This window comes from Ahaetulla prasina, chromosome 5 (assembly GCF_028640845.1).
Source record: "Ahaetulla prasina isolate Xishuangbanna chromosome 5, ASM2864084v1, whole genome shotgun sequence".
NCBI classification, from domain to species: Eukaryota; Metazoa; Chordata; class Lepidosauria; order Squamata; family Colubridae; genus Ahaetulla; species Ahaetulla prasina.
This window is the reverse complement of record NC_080543.1, coordinates 80847036-80860731: the sequence shown is the minus strand read 5'-3', so window position 1 is coordinate 80860731 and position 13696 is coordinate 80847036. Positions and strand designations below refer to the sequence as shown.

Below are 13696 nucleotides of genomic sequence, written 5' to 3'. Positions count from 1 at the left end.
ATAGGCCATGGGGTGTGGCTCTATGACTCAGCACTTATCCAGGCCTGCCCCTCCCTTCCTTCTGTTGCCTCTGTCTATCAAGTCTTCTGACGTGAGGGTCACTCCAGTCTGCAGGTGTTGGCAATTGACCTCCCTCAGGCTCACATGCTGTGGAGGAGGGGGAGGGGTCTAGTTGCTCCGTTTGCCTGGGCATGGAGCCAGAGCTGGGGGCTGGAGATACTTCCTCCTCTTCAGCCTGTCTGGGCATGGAGCCAGGGCTGGGGCCGGGAGGCATACTAGGACATTCCTCCGTGTTCGGAAGCAGATAAGAAGGCCCCGGCTGTGGTGAGATCGGACGAGACACAACACAGGTCAGGAAGACCTGGAGGAACATTGTCCATGGAATCACAATGGGTCAGACCTGACTGCACAACTAACAATAACAACCATTGATGTTGATGTTTTTTTGCCATTGGTCAGAATTCTTAAGGTGAACTTAACATGGAAAATGAAATCAAAGGGACATTTCAAATAGTATATATCACTTTAATCAGTGCCTTTGCATTCCTTACATGTATTACATCGTTGTGCACTAGATTATTGCATTAGAACAGAAAAATATTCTGGATTTAGATTCCCAGGATCAAATGTAGAATATGTAAGAACCATTAGAGTCAGTTTGGTCTAGTGCAGTGATGGCTAACCTTTTTGTCATTGCATGCCAAAAGTGGGGGTACTGCGGGGGGGGGGGGAGTTCACGCACATATGCCCACACCCATAATTCAATGCCCCCCCCACGCATGTGCACACCATCCCCCCATGCTCCCCAGGTTTTTAGAAGGTGTTGGCCAGGTGGGCCCGATAGGCCTGTTTTTCAACCTCTTCCAGGCTCTAGAAGCTTTCTTGGAGCCTGGGGAGGGTGGAATGGCCTCCCCCCCACCCAGAGACCTTCCGGAGGCTGGAAATGGCCTGTTTGCTGACTTCCAGTGGGGTTAGATTTAAAGCGAAAGAAAAATCATCTCTCAGTTCCAACACGGCTCACCTTCTTCTCTCCAGCACCAGTCTTAGCTGTTGTTCTTCGGTTTTCCCAGCTTTATAGCAGCCATCTTTAGGCTGCTTCTTGCTGTGGCTAAGAGGGAGAAAGAATCCCAGGCTGGACCGGAGAGCTGTGACTCTCCCTGACCTCACATGCCCCTCTTTGCTTCATCGCCCCTTCAGGGCCCTCCAGAGCCCACAAACATGAAGAATTCAGCACAGGAAATGCAGAGACCCACTGTGTCTGTACTGCCGCGACGTCAACCAGAAGTCCTAAAATCTGTCACAAGTTTCAATATTTCCTCCTCACCAGAAAATTCATTGCATTAAAAGTTTTTCCTATATAAAATTTTGCAAAATTAAGCAAGCAGTTCTCTCTGATGTTAACCTGTTCATAGAGCATCACCATTATTTGGGTAGTTTGCACTTCTATAGTGTGTCCCCAAATTTCTTTAACCAGAATGTAATAAAAAAACCAGGAAGACTTACTCTTTGTTCTGCTATCCAATTCAATTTTTCTTGCCTCCTGGACTGTTGTAGCTGTGGGCATTCTTTTTCCAACTGTCTGTAAATATAAAAATAATTAGTCATTTAAAAAGTAACACCACTAATTATTTGCTCATCCAAATCATAATAGTTAATGAAAATATGAAGTAACTGATTTAATTCATTACCTGCCACAATATCTTTAGTTATTTTAATTTAAACATATTTTAAAATAACAAATATATTTAACTAGTTTTTGGTTCTTTGTGATTTTATTACATATATGTGTAAAAGAAATTATCAAAGTTATATAGTCACCGACATCACTGTGGCTACTCAGTAAATTATGGTATTTGCAATCATATTAAGGTTTTTTTTGATACTCGCTTGTTCCAAAGTAACTATTAACTATATTTTATTTTGATTATTTATTAACTATATTTAAGCTCTTAGTATTCTCAGTAAAAATAAAATTGTTTAAACAGAATTTAATAATTCCAGGCACCAATGCAAGGGTAGTTGCCTCTCATTGAAATACAAGAGGAAAGAATAGATATTAATAACAGAATGCCATCTGAATTCTAAATCCTTTAACCAATAACTTTATAAGTTCTATACAGTTGTTAAAAATAATAAATTTATATTCTATGGAAGCCACAGATTCAAAAGAAATCTTAGCTATTCAAAATAACAGCATTAAATTTACATGAATTAAATTACTGGATGACAGAATTTCCAAAATTCAGAATAAACAATACTTTAGTCTACATTCTTCAGTTATACACAATGTATACGTATTTCAAAGAGGAGCTAAAATAGCCAAACAACACATTGGATTACAGAGAGGAATAAGAGAAAATAGTTTTAAAAAATATTTTGGGGTGATTTTTCATTCCAAATGGATTTCGGATACACATAACCATTATTTCTCCCAACTGACCTAAAGATCATTGACCAACATCAAGCACTTTTTTTCTTTTCTACTAAAATTGCAGCATCAATAGTGCAGCACTAAGTTCTTTGAAGCAAAAACTCCGTCCAAATACTAAATAATGAACAATGTACTGAAAAGTAGCATATTACAGTAATAAAAATAAAATTAGAAGGAGAGTAAATGGTCAGCTCAGATTGGAGATACAACAATTGAGATACAACTGATTGAAGATCCAGTTTTTCCATAGAAGTTAATTGCATCTAGTTTTTGTTGATGATTATTGTTCAAATTGGAAAATTACAGTAGAATAAATACTAGAATTGTATAGGTTATCACCAGCATGTTTTAAAGTCTTCGTCGTATGAACAAACATTATCTTGATCAAATGATACGGAGCATCAGACTGAAGTCAACAAGTTATCATAGAGCGAAATAATTATTTGGGTTACAAAGGGTATTTGGAAACCCACAAACTATTGAATCATGCTCACCTTTCCCAAGCCAAGGAAAGTGTTTTTCAAAGCCAGAAACAACATGTTTCCCTCTATGTTTCTGTAAGATACTTAAAATTTCTCTAGCTGAACACATCTAGTCATGTGAAAATGAAACTACTAACCATGTACCACTATATTGTATTATCAATTCCTATAGCATATTTTATAGGGATATCCAGAAGAAGCTGTATTTTTTGGAGTATAAGACACACTTTTTTCCTCCCTAAAAGAGGGTGAAAATTTGGGTGCATCTTATACACTGAATGTAGCCAAAAACGTGAGGCATGGAGGAGGCGATGGTCTGTGGCAATCCCTGCAGCCTGGAACAGCTGATTGGGGGTATTCCAGGAGGCTGATCAACCCGCCAATCAGCTGCTCATGCTGAATCAGGCTGCAATAATGTACTGAAGCTGATCTGGCTGTTTGCTATTTGCTGCAAGGATGTGTCAGAGTTTGCAGCAGCAATCACATCCAGAAAGCACACACAAGTAACTGATTCAGCAGGATTCAATAACTTCTTTTTATATATAATATAACACATGAATAAAAATACAATACCAAAAGCAGTTTTTCCAATGTGGTAGTAAATACAAGCAAAACACAAGCAGAGGAGAGGAGTTTCAGTTTCAGTTTTAGTTTCAGAAATCAGCACAGCATGCAGCTTTAGAACAATTGAGCTAAGTGGCAATGATCAGGCTCCTTGCTGTCTCCTTCCTTGTTGCTCACACAGCAAATACTGTTTCAGTTTCCAAACAACCCGCAACTCTCTCACACACTGATAGGATGCTAGTCAGATGAATACCGATGGATACTGGTAGGCAGAGGCAGATTTTTTTTTCTTATTTTCCTCCCCAAAAACTAAGGTGCGTCTTATATTCCGGAGCGTCTTATACTCCGAAAAATATGGTATATATTATCTTTGCTGTCACTTTCAAAGAAGAATGAATAATTATTGAGTGAATGTCATTCTCTCATATACAAGAACTAAATATTGTGTGGCCACAATAAGATGACACCTCATGAAAGGCTGAAAATTTGTTTATTCTTTTTTGTTATGCTTTTATGTAATGTGCTGATGATCAAAATAAAATTGTTCATCAAGGAAAACCATTGTAATAAAGATGATATTTATACAAAAAACACATGTTCATGAAAAATATCACTAATCTGAAGCTGATATAAGATGGAGCAAATTTATGTTTAAAAAAACCCTATAAATGCAAGATTCAAATCAGATTGTGTATCCCTGAGAGATATATTCAATAAATATAACATGATAACTAGAAAACACATAATAAACCATCAGTTCTCTCTTTAGCCACTTGCTTTTTCAACCTATTTTCCATTTATAGATAGATAGATAGATAGATAGATAGATAGATAGATAGATAGATAGAAATATAGATATAGATATATATTTGTTTTCTGAGGTTTTCGCGGGTGTTTGTATGTAGGTCTTTGGATATTCGGGTTTTCTCCCGCATAAAATTTGAAGTGTCTTGGCAACATTTCGACAAAGTCTCATTCGTCATCTTCAGGCTTCAACTTTGTGCTTCTGGGAGCAATGTGTGATTGCAGCTGTTTCTTCCTTTTAACTGCTAGTGGGGTTTGAACTGATTGGGTGGGAGCTTGGCTGTGCTTTTAGGATGCGTTTGGCGGCTGCAGAGTTGGAGTGAAATCCCCTGCAACTCAGACTAATCTGAGCACAACCAAGCCCCACCCAAACAGGACACACACCCATCAATCAGACACAGCTACCACCCAATCAGTTCAAACCCCCACTAGCACGAAGCTGAAGCCTGAAGATGACGAATGAGATTTCGTTGAAACATCGCCAAGACACTTCCAATTTCTGTGGAGAAAACCCGAATAACCAAAGACCTACATATATATATATATTTGTTTTCTGAGGTTTTCACAGGTGTTTGTATGTAGGTCTTTGGTTGTTCGGGTTTTCTCCCGTGTAAAATTGGAAATGTCTTGGCAACGTTTCGACGAAGTCTCATTCGTCATCTTCAGGCTTCAACTTTGTGCTTCTGGGAGCAATGTGTGATTGCAGCTGTTTCTTCCTTTTAACTGCTGGTGGGGGTTTGAACTGATTGGGTGGGAGCTTGGCTGTGTTCTGATTGGATGGAGGTATTTTTGTGCTCTGATTGGCTGGGGATGTGTCCTGTTTGGGTGGGGGCTTGGTTGTGCTCAATTTAGTCTGTGTTGCAGGGGGATTTGAGCTGGTGAGCTGCATAGCTGTTGTTTGGCTTTGTGGTGGTGCTACATCTTCATAGTGGGTGTCAGTCTGCTGCATGTATGGATTGGAGGGGTTTGAAATGGCTAATGTTGCAGCTGCGGTCTGGCTTCTGGTCCTTGGTTGTGCTTCATGATCAGTATGGGTTTGGGTCTGCTTTCTGGGTGGATGTGCGGTGGTGACATCCTGTGTGGACCTCGTGAGTGTGGGTCTGGTGTCATTCCTCATGTTAGGGACTCGTTTGTCAAATGGCTTTCCAAATGGCTGGTAGGCGGGAGGTATCATCTCGTTTGTTCATGCTGTGTGGGCGTTTTTCTATCTCAATGGCTTCTCTGATTATTCTGTTGTTAAAGTGTTCAGTTTTGGCGATAGTTCTGGTCTTTTAAAGTCAATATCATGTCCTGTGACTTTAAAGTGTTGGACCAGGGAAGAAGTTAGTTCCTCTTTTGACTGAGTTCTTGTGTTCTTCAATGCGTGCACTTATTCTTCTGTTGGTTTTCGCCTCTAAAAAAGGGTGAAAATTTGGGTATATCTTATACACCGAATATAACCAAAAACTCAAGGCATGAAGGAGGCGATGGTCTGTGGCAATCCCTGCAGCCTGGAACAGCTGATTGGGGGTATTCCGGGAGGATGATCCACCCGCCAATCAGCTGCTCGTGCTGAATCAGGCTGCAATAATGTGCTGAAGCTTATCTGGCTGTTCGCCATTTCTGCAAGGACTGTCAGAGTTTGCAGCAGCAATCTTCATCCAGAAAGCACACACAAGTAACTGGTTCAGCAGGATTCAATAACTTCTCTTTATATATAATATAACACATGAAGTAAATATACAATACCAAAAGCAGGTTTTCCAACATGGTAGTAAATACAAGCAAAACACAAGCAGAGGAGACAAGTTTCAGTTTCAGTTTTAGTTTCAGAGGTCAGCACAGCATGCAGCTTTAGAACAGTTGAGCTAAGCCATGCCCAAGCTCCTTGCTGTCTCCTTTTTTGTTGCTCACACAGCAAATACTGTTTCAGTTTCCAAACAACCCGCAACTCTCTCACACACTGATAGGATGCTAGTCAGATGAATACCGATGGATACTGGTAGGCAGAGGCAGATTTTTTTTTCTTATTTTCCTCCCCAAAAACTAAGGTGCGTCTTATATTCCGGAGCGTCTTATACTCCGAAAAATATGGTATATATTATCTTTGCTGTCACTTTCAAAGAAGAATGAATAATTATTGAGTGAATGTCATTCTCTCATATACAAGAACTAAATATTGTGTGGCCACAATAAGATGACACCTCATGAAAGGCTGAAAATTTGTTTATTCTTTTTTGTTATGCTTTTATGTAATGTGCTGATGATCAAAATAAAATTGTTCATCAAGGAAAACCATTGTAATAAAGATGATATTTATACAAAAAACACATGTTCATGAAAAATATCACTAATCTGAAGCTGATATAAGATGGAGCAAATTTATGTTTAAAAAAACCCTATAAATGCAAGATTCAAATCAGATTGTGTATCCCTGAGAGATATATTCAATAAATATAACATGATAACTAGAAAACACATAATAAACCATCAGTTCTCTCTTTAGCCACTTGCTTTTTCAACCTATTTTCCATTTATAGATAGATAGATAGATAGATAGATAGATAGATAGATAGATAGATAGAAATATAGATATAGATATATATTTGTTTTCTGAGGTTTTCGCGGGTGTTTGTATGTAGGTCTTTGGATATTCGGGTTTTCTCCCGCATAAAATTTGAAGTGTCTTGGCAACATTTCGACAAAGTCTCATTCGTCATCTTCAGGCTTCAGCTTCGTGCTTTTGGGAGCAATGTGTGATTGCAGCTGTTTCTTCCTTTTTAACTGCTAGTGGGGGTTTGAACTGATTGGGTGGGAGCTTGGCTGTGCTTTTTAGGATGCGTTTGGCGGCTGCAGAGTTGGAGTGGAAATCCCCCTGCAACTCAGACTAATCTGAGCACAACCAAGCCCCCACCCAAACAGGACACACCCCATCCAATCAGAGCACAGCCAAGCTACCACCCAATCAGTTCAAACCCCCACTAGCACGAAGCTGAAGCCTGAAGATGACGAATGAGATTTCGTTGAAACATCGCCAAGACACTTCCAATTTTACGCGGGAGAAAACCCGAATAACCAAAGACCTACATATATATATATATTTGTTTTCTGAGGTTTTCACAGGTGTTTGTATGTAGGTCTTTGGTTGTTCGGGTTTTCTCCCGTGTAAAATTGGAAATGTCTTGGCAACGTTTCGACGAAGTCTCATTCGTCATCTTCAGGCTTCAACTTTGTGCTTCTGGGAGCAATGTGTGATCGCAGCTGTTTCTTCCTTTTAACTGCTGGTGGGGGTTTGAACTGATTGGGTGGGAGCTTGGCTGTGTTCTGATTGGATGGAGGTATTTTTGTGCTCTGATTGGCTGGGGATGTGTCCTGTTTGGGTGGGGGCTTGGTTGTGCTCAATTTAGTCTGTGTTGCAGGGGGATTTGAGCTGGTGAGCTGCATAGCTGTTGTTTGGCTTTGTGGTGGTGCTACATCTTCATAGTGGGTGTCAGTCTGCTGCATGTATGGATTGGAGGGGTTTGAAATGGCTAATGTTGCAGCTGCGGTCTGGCTTCTGGTCCTTGGTCGTGCTTCATGATCAGTGTGGGTTTGGGTCTGCTTTCTGGGTGGATGTGCGGTGGTAGTGACATCCTGTGTGGACCTCGTGAGTGTGGGTCTGGTGTCATTCCTCATGTTAGGGACTCGTTTGTCAATAAGGGCGGTTTTCCAAATGGCTGGTAGGCGGGAGGTATCATCTCGTTTGTTCATGCTGTGTGGGCGTTTTTCTATCTCAATGGCTTCTCTGATTATTCTGTTGTTAAAGTGTTCAGTTTTGGCGATAGTTCTGGTCTTTTTAAAGTCAATATCATGTCCTGTGACTTTAAAGTGTTGGACCAGGGAAGAAGTTGGTTCCTCTTTTTTGACTGAGTTCTTGTGTTCTTCAATGCGTGCACTTATTCTTCTGTTGGTTTGTCCGATGTATGTGGTGGGGCAGGTGGTGCTCTGCCACACATGTGTGTTCTGGTTTGGATACTCAGTACCGAAAAGGTTCATCACTGGCCTATATGGTTGAACTTGGAGGCCTGGTGGGCCTAAGTGGATTATAAATTTACCAAGAAAATAAAAAATTAGGATTTGAAGAACCTGAAGAATAAAAAGTAACTTTTTTTCTTTTTTTTTTTGGATTACAACAAGTATGAAACCATTTGGATAATCTGGTGGTGGTTGGATTTGTGAAAATATTTTTTTAGTGGGAAGTTGGCGGGGAATTGAGGAATTATAAGAATAATACATGTTATTACTGATTATCTTTTTCAAATTTCTTGAAGATTTTAAGAGTATCCAAAATGACTAATGTTTCAAATGTAAGTAAATTGGGGAGATCACTAAACTCCTGGTTGTAGTCAGCCACTGGTCTCTTCCCTTGCCTGATGGTTTTCATCTGGCCTTTGGCCTTCTGCTCTGCCAGGGGGTCCTCGAACCTCCTCCTCAGTGCAGTCATGAAATGCTCGTAGTTTTGCAGTAAGGGGGAGTGCCCGCTGTATAACGACACAGACTACACAGCTGCTCTTCCAGTTAGGTTCTGGGTCACAGCTCTAACTTGCGCTGCCTGCGACCAATATTCTTCCCCCCAGTCCATCATATGGTTATTCACTAATGCCAGGAACAGTCCTAGCTCCTTGGCATCGCCATCGAATTTCCCAGATGGGGGGGAATTTTAGGCTTTTCTCCTCCTCTGCGCAGCCTCACTTGGCCAGCAGGTGGCGTACGCCCTCCATCCTACTCAGCTGCCTCTGGGAAGGGGATTTCTGGTTCTGGTTCTTCCAAAATCTCTATGCATTGGGAATCTCCCCCAGTTGCTACCCTGGTAGTTCTTCATCCTCTTCTCCCTCCCCACTGGAGGACCGAATAGGGGATTCATACCTTTGGCGAGCTGCTTGCCTTACTTTCACCTCTCGGTAAAGACGCAATGCCTCGTCCAACTGGAGCCTGTCTCTGATTTCCTGCTCTTGTTTCCAATCTGAAAGCCTGGCCTTCCCCTTTCTCCTTTTAGTCACTCCAGAGGGAAGCTCTTCAGGATCTGGCTGCCACATTTTTTCTTCCAGCTGCAATTGTTCCATCCACCGGGCTCTGCAATCCTCCAGTTCAGGGTTAAAACTAACAGAAGAAATACCTCCGGGTGGCTCCTCCAGTTCAGAAGCTGGCTGGCTTCCCATCAAAGTTTTCCTTTCGACCCCCGCGGTATTTAGGTTTAAATCCTGGTTGGTCGATATGGTGAGATCCATCTTAATGTCAGGCTGCCACTGATTATATTTAGGAAAGAATACACCTTGACTTCATTTGAAAATAAAGAAAAGTACTTTTACTAAATACATCCGGACTACAGCTGTTCAAAGTTGAATCTGAGACAAAATATGACTAACATCCCATATCTGCTCGTTAGTCCCTCCTTCTCACAAAAGGTCAGGCAGGCCTGGTCCAATGCCAGCTCCTTCTTGCCCCCCGTGGTAATCTTCTTCCGAAGGTCTCCGGCTGTTTATCATCTCAGGAATGCAGGGTTCGTTGGAAAGCCCGCGCGTCTGGCGTTTATGCTGATTTCAAATCTTACTCCCCCCTCCCTCCTTCTTTTATGTCAGACGACACTCTTAAAGGGCCCTCTTCTGTTAACCTGAATAGGATAGTATACATCTTAGGTCCATGGCTATTTTACATTAACATACTGACATAGTAATCTAACTACTGAATACAAATTACACACATATAACACAAATAGAGTGAAACTTGGAGTGGAGGCTGACAGTGGTATTAACACTTCACGTGATCTTGATTCTATCCCTCTGTTTATGCAGCCCAGAACTGTGTTGGCTTTTTTGGCAGCTGCTGCACATTGCTGGCTCATATCTAAATGGCTGTCCACTAGGACTCCAAGATCCCTCTCATAGTTACTACTATTGAGCAAGGTACCACATATATGGTACCTGTGCATTTTGATTTTTTGGCCTAAATGTAGAACCTTACTTTTTTCACTGTTGAATTTCATTTTGTTAGATAGTGCCCAATGTTCAAGTCTGTCAAGATCTTTCTGTATCTTGAGCCTATCTTCTGGAGTGTTGGCTATTCCTGCCAGCTTGGTGTCATCTGCAAATTTGATGAGTTCCCCATCTATCCCCTTGTCCAAGTCATTGATGAAGATGTTGAAGAGTACTGGGCCTAAAACAGAGCCTTGGGGTACTCCACTGCATACTTCCCTCCACGTGCATGTAGTTCCATTGAGGATTACACGTTGAGTGCGGTTGGTCAGTCAATTATGAATCCATCTGGTGGTGGTGCTGTCTAACCTACATTTTTCTATTTTATCTAGTAGTAGGTTATGGTCTACTTTATCAAATGCTTTACTGAAGTCCAAGTAAATTATATCAACAGCATTCCTTTGGTCCACTAATTTTGTCACTTTGTCAAAGAATGCAATAAGATTAGTCTGGCATGATCTGTTTTTGACAAACCCATCTTGGCTATTGGTTATTACTTTTTTGCTTCTAGGTGTTCGGTGATTTGTTGCTTGATTGTCTTTTCCAGAATCTTCCCTGGTATTGAGGTTAGGCTGATAAGTCTGTAGTTTCCTGGATCTGTTTTTTTTCCCTTTTTTGAAGCTGGGAACTACATCAGCTCTTTTCCAGTCCTCTGGCAGTTCCCCTGTGCTCCAGGATCTTTGAAAGATATAGTTCAGTGGTTCTGAGATCTCGTCTGCCAGTTCCTTCTGAACCCTGGGGTGTAATCCGTCTGGTCCTGGTGATTTGAACTCGTCTAGGGTAGACAGATATTCACTTACCATTTTTTCCCTATTTTAACTTGTGTTCCTAATCTGTTTTTTGTGGTGCTGTTTTTGATAGGTTGGATTGTTTTTTCCTTTTGTGTAAAGACAGATGCAAAAAATGAGTTAAGTAGATCTGCTTTCTCCCTGTTGCTTGTCACCTTCTTGCCACTTTCTCCCAGCAATGAGTCAATTGTTTCCTTGACTTTTTTCTTGTTTTTAACATGTTGGAAGAAGCTTTTTTTGTTATTTTTTTACTTTTATTTCTAACCTTTGTTCATTGTGAGCCTTAGCTTTCCTCACTTCGTCTTTACAGGCTCGGGCTATTTGCTGATATTCTGCCTTAGTTATTTGCCCCTCTTTCCACTTTTAATACTTGTCCTTTTTGTCTTTCAATTTGTCAGATAGTTCTTTTTTTTTTTTTGTTTACATTTATATCCCGCCCTTCTCCGAAGACTCAGGGCGGCTTACAGTGTATAAGGCATCCATGCATCCATGCTGGTTTCTTTTGAGATTTATTATTTTTCTTCTTCATTGGTATTGTGCTAGACTGCGCTTTTATAATCTCACTTTTCAAAATTTCCCAAGCTTCTTGAGTTGTTTTCCCCTTGAAGATTCTCATCCATGGAATCCTTCTCAAGCTCTCTCTGAGTTTATTGAAATTAGTTCTCTTGAAGTCCAAGACTCTAGTTTGACTTTGTTCTACTACTTGTGTTTGCATAATGTTGAATTCCAATATTGCGTGGTCACTTGCCCCCAAGGTTCCTGTAGCTTCAACACCTTTTATCATTTCATTTCTGTTAGTGAGAATTAAGTCCAATATGGCTGATCCCTTTGTTCCCTTCTCTACTTTTTGGGAAACGAAGTTGTCTGCTAGGTTTGTTAGGAACCTGTTGGATTTTCCACTTGGTGCAGAGTTTGTCTCCCAGTTGATGTCAGGATAGTTAAAATCCCCCATTACTACTGTAATGTCACAGAGGTTTTCTATGTTTTTTGCCAGTTTCCAACAATTCCTTCTGCTTTCCGGTTAAAAATGTCCATTGGGGAAAACAGACTTGTTTAACAACCACAGTGTTTGCTTAATGACCACAAGGCAGGGGTGAAATGCAGCTGGTTCACACCGGTTCTGGCATTTGCGTAGAGAAAATTTTAACTGGTTTGGAGAACTGGTAGGAAAAATTTTGATTGGACCTGCCCACCTGTGTAGAGGTAAGAGGTCGTGGTATAGGGCCGTGTGCAGCAAACTGCTACGGACTGACTGCCTACGCACCTTGCATCTCTGCATTATCTCATTCTGGCTTTGATTTGCATTACCTCACTTTGACTTCACCACCAGGGCCCCTGTTTGGTATTTCAGGGGGGAGAGGAATCTACCAATGAAAACACTGTTACCTGTTTGCCTTATTCTGCTTGTAAAAATTCTATTGCATCTTCACGGCCGCTGTACACCCGCATTAGGCAAGTTTTAAAGCAACAGTTAGACAAGGGGGAGAAAATATAGAAGAAATTGTTGATATGTTTTCTGTTTGTCTAGTACACATTATGGGACAAGTAGATCAGAATATCACCCTTTGTCATATGCAATTTTAACAGAACTTAGAAAAGGAATTAGAGATATGGGGTTGGGAAGTACCTATATGCAGGGAATGTTGGAAGCTACTGGAAAAGATCCTGATTAGGCAGATATGATTAAGGCATGTCAAGATATAGGAACATCCTCTTACTAAACCAATTTGTTAGCAGCTGCTTTATCACGAGGCAGCAAGCCTCAAAGAAAGTGTTATAAAGATCTTGATAATTTACCATTCTCAAAAGAGCCAGAGAACTCTAAAAGAATTAAGAATAAAAAAGAAAAATATCTTGGCCCTACTGGGCCTCCAGAAGTTCTTTTTTCTTTTTATTGAAAAAGTTTTACAACAACAATTAAATTTTTCCCCTCCCCTCCCCCTCCCCCTCCTTCCCCCCTCCCTCCAAAACCCCCCTCCCCCCGACTTCCCAGAGCAAACACAAGGTATAGTTCAATAAACAAACAGTCATACATTAAATTTTTAAAATCTAAAACAATTATAATCCTTCTCTCTCACATAACCTGACTTCTTCCATTAAAATAAAAAACAACGTCCTTCATTCAAAGGCAATCTGAAATTTCTTAATCTGATATCTATTTTGAATATAATCAATCCAATTCTTCCATTCGTTTAGATATTTTTCTTGAGTACTGTCTTTCAAGAAGGCTGAAATTTTAGCCATCTCAGCCAAATTGGAAACTTTCAATATCCATTCTTCTATTGTGGGTAATTCTTTTTTCTTCCAATATTGTCCAATCAACAGTCTTGCTGCTGTTATTAAATTCAAAATCAATTTAGTCTCAATCACTGTACAGTCTGTTGTTATTCCCAAAAGGAAAAATTGTGGTAGGAACTTTATCTTCTTCTTCAGAACATTCTGCATAATCCACCAAATTCTTATCCAGAAAGACTTAATTTTCTTACAAGTCCACCATACATGAAAATATGTAGCATCATCACAATTACATCTCCAACATTTCACTTGCATATCTGGATACATACATGATAATTTCTTAGGATCTAAAGGCCATCTATAAAACATCTTATAAAAATTTTCCCTTAAATTCTGCGCTTG

At 40.4% G+C, this 13696-nt stretch overlaps 1 protein-coding gene across 6 annotated transcripts in view; it reads right to left on the bottom strand.

The window, feature by feature from the left end:
• SH3KBP1 (SH3 domain containing kinase binding protein 1) overlaps positions 1-13696 on the bottom strand; it is a 264182-nt gene that overhangs the window by 87335 nt on the left and 163151 nt on the right. For all 6 annotated transcript variants that reach the window (XM_058185828.1, XM_058185832.1, XM_058185829.1 and 3 more), the window contains one exon: positions 1504-1579. In XM_058185828.1, the coding sequence (XP_058041811.1) occupies positions 1504-1579 (76 nt within the window). The remainder of the gene's footprint in view (positions 1-1503; positions 1580-13696) is intronic.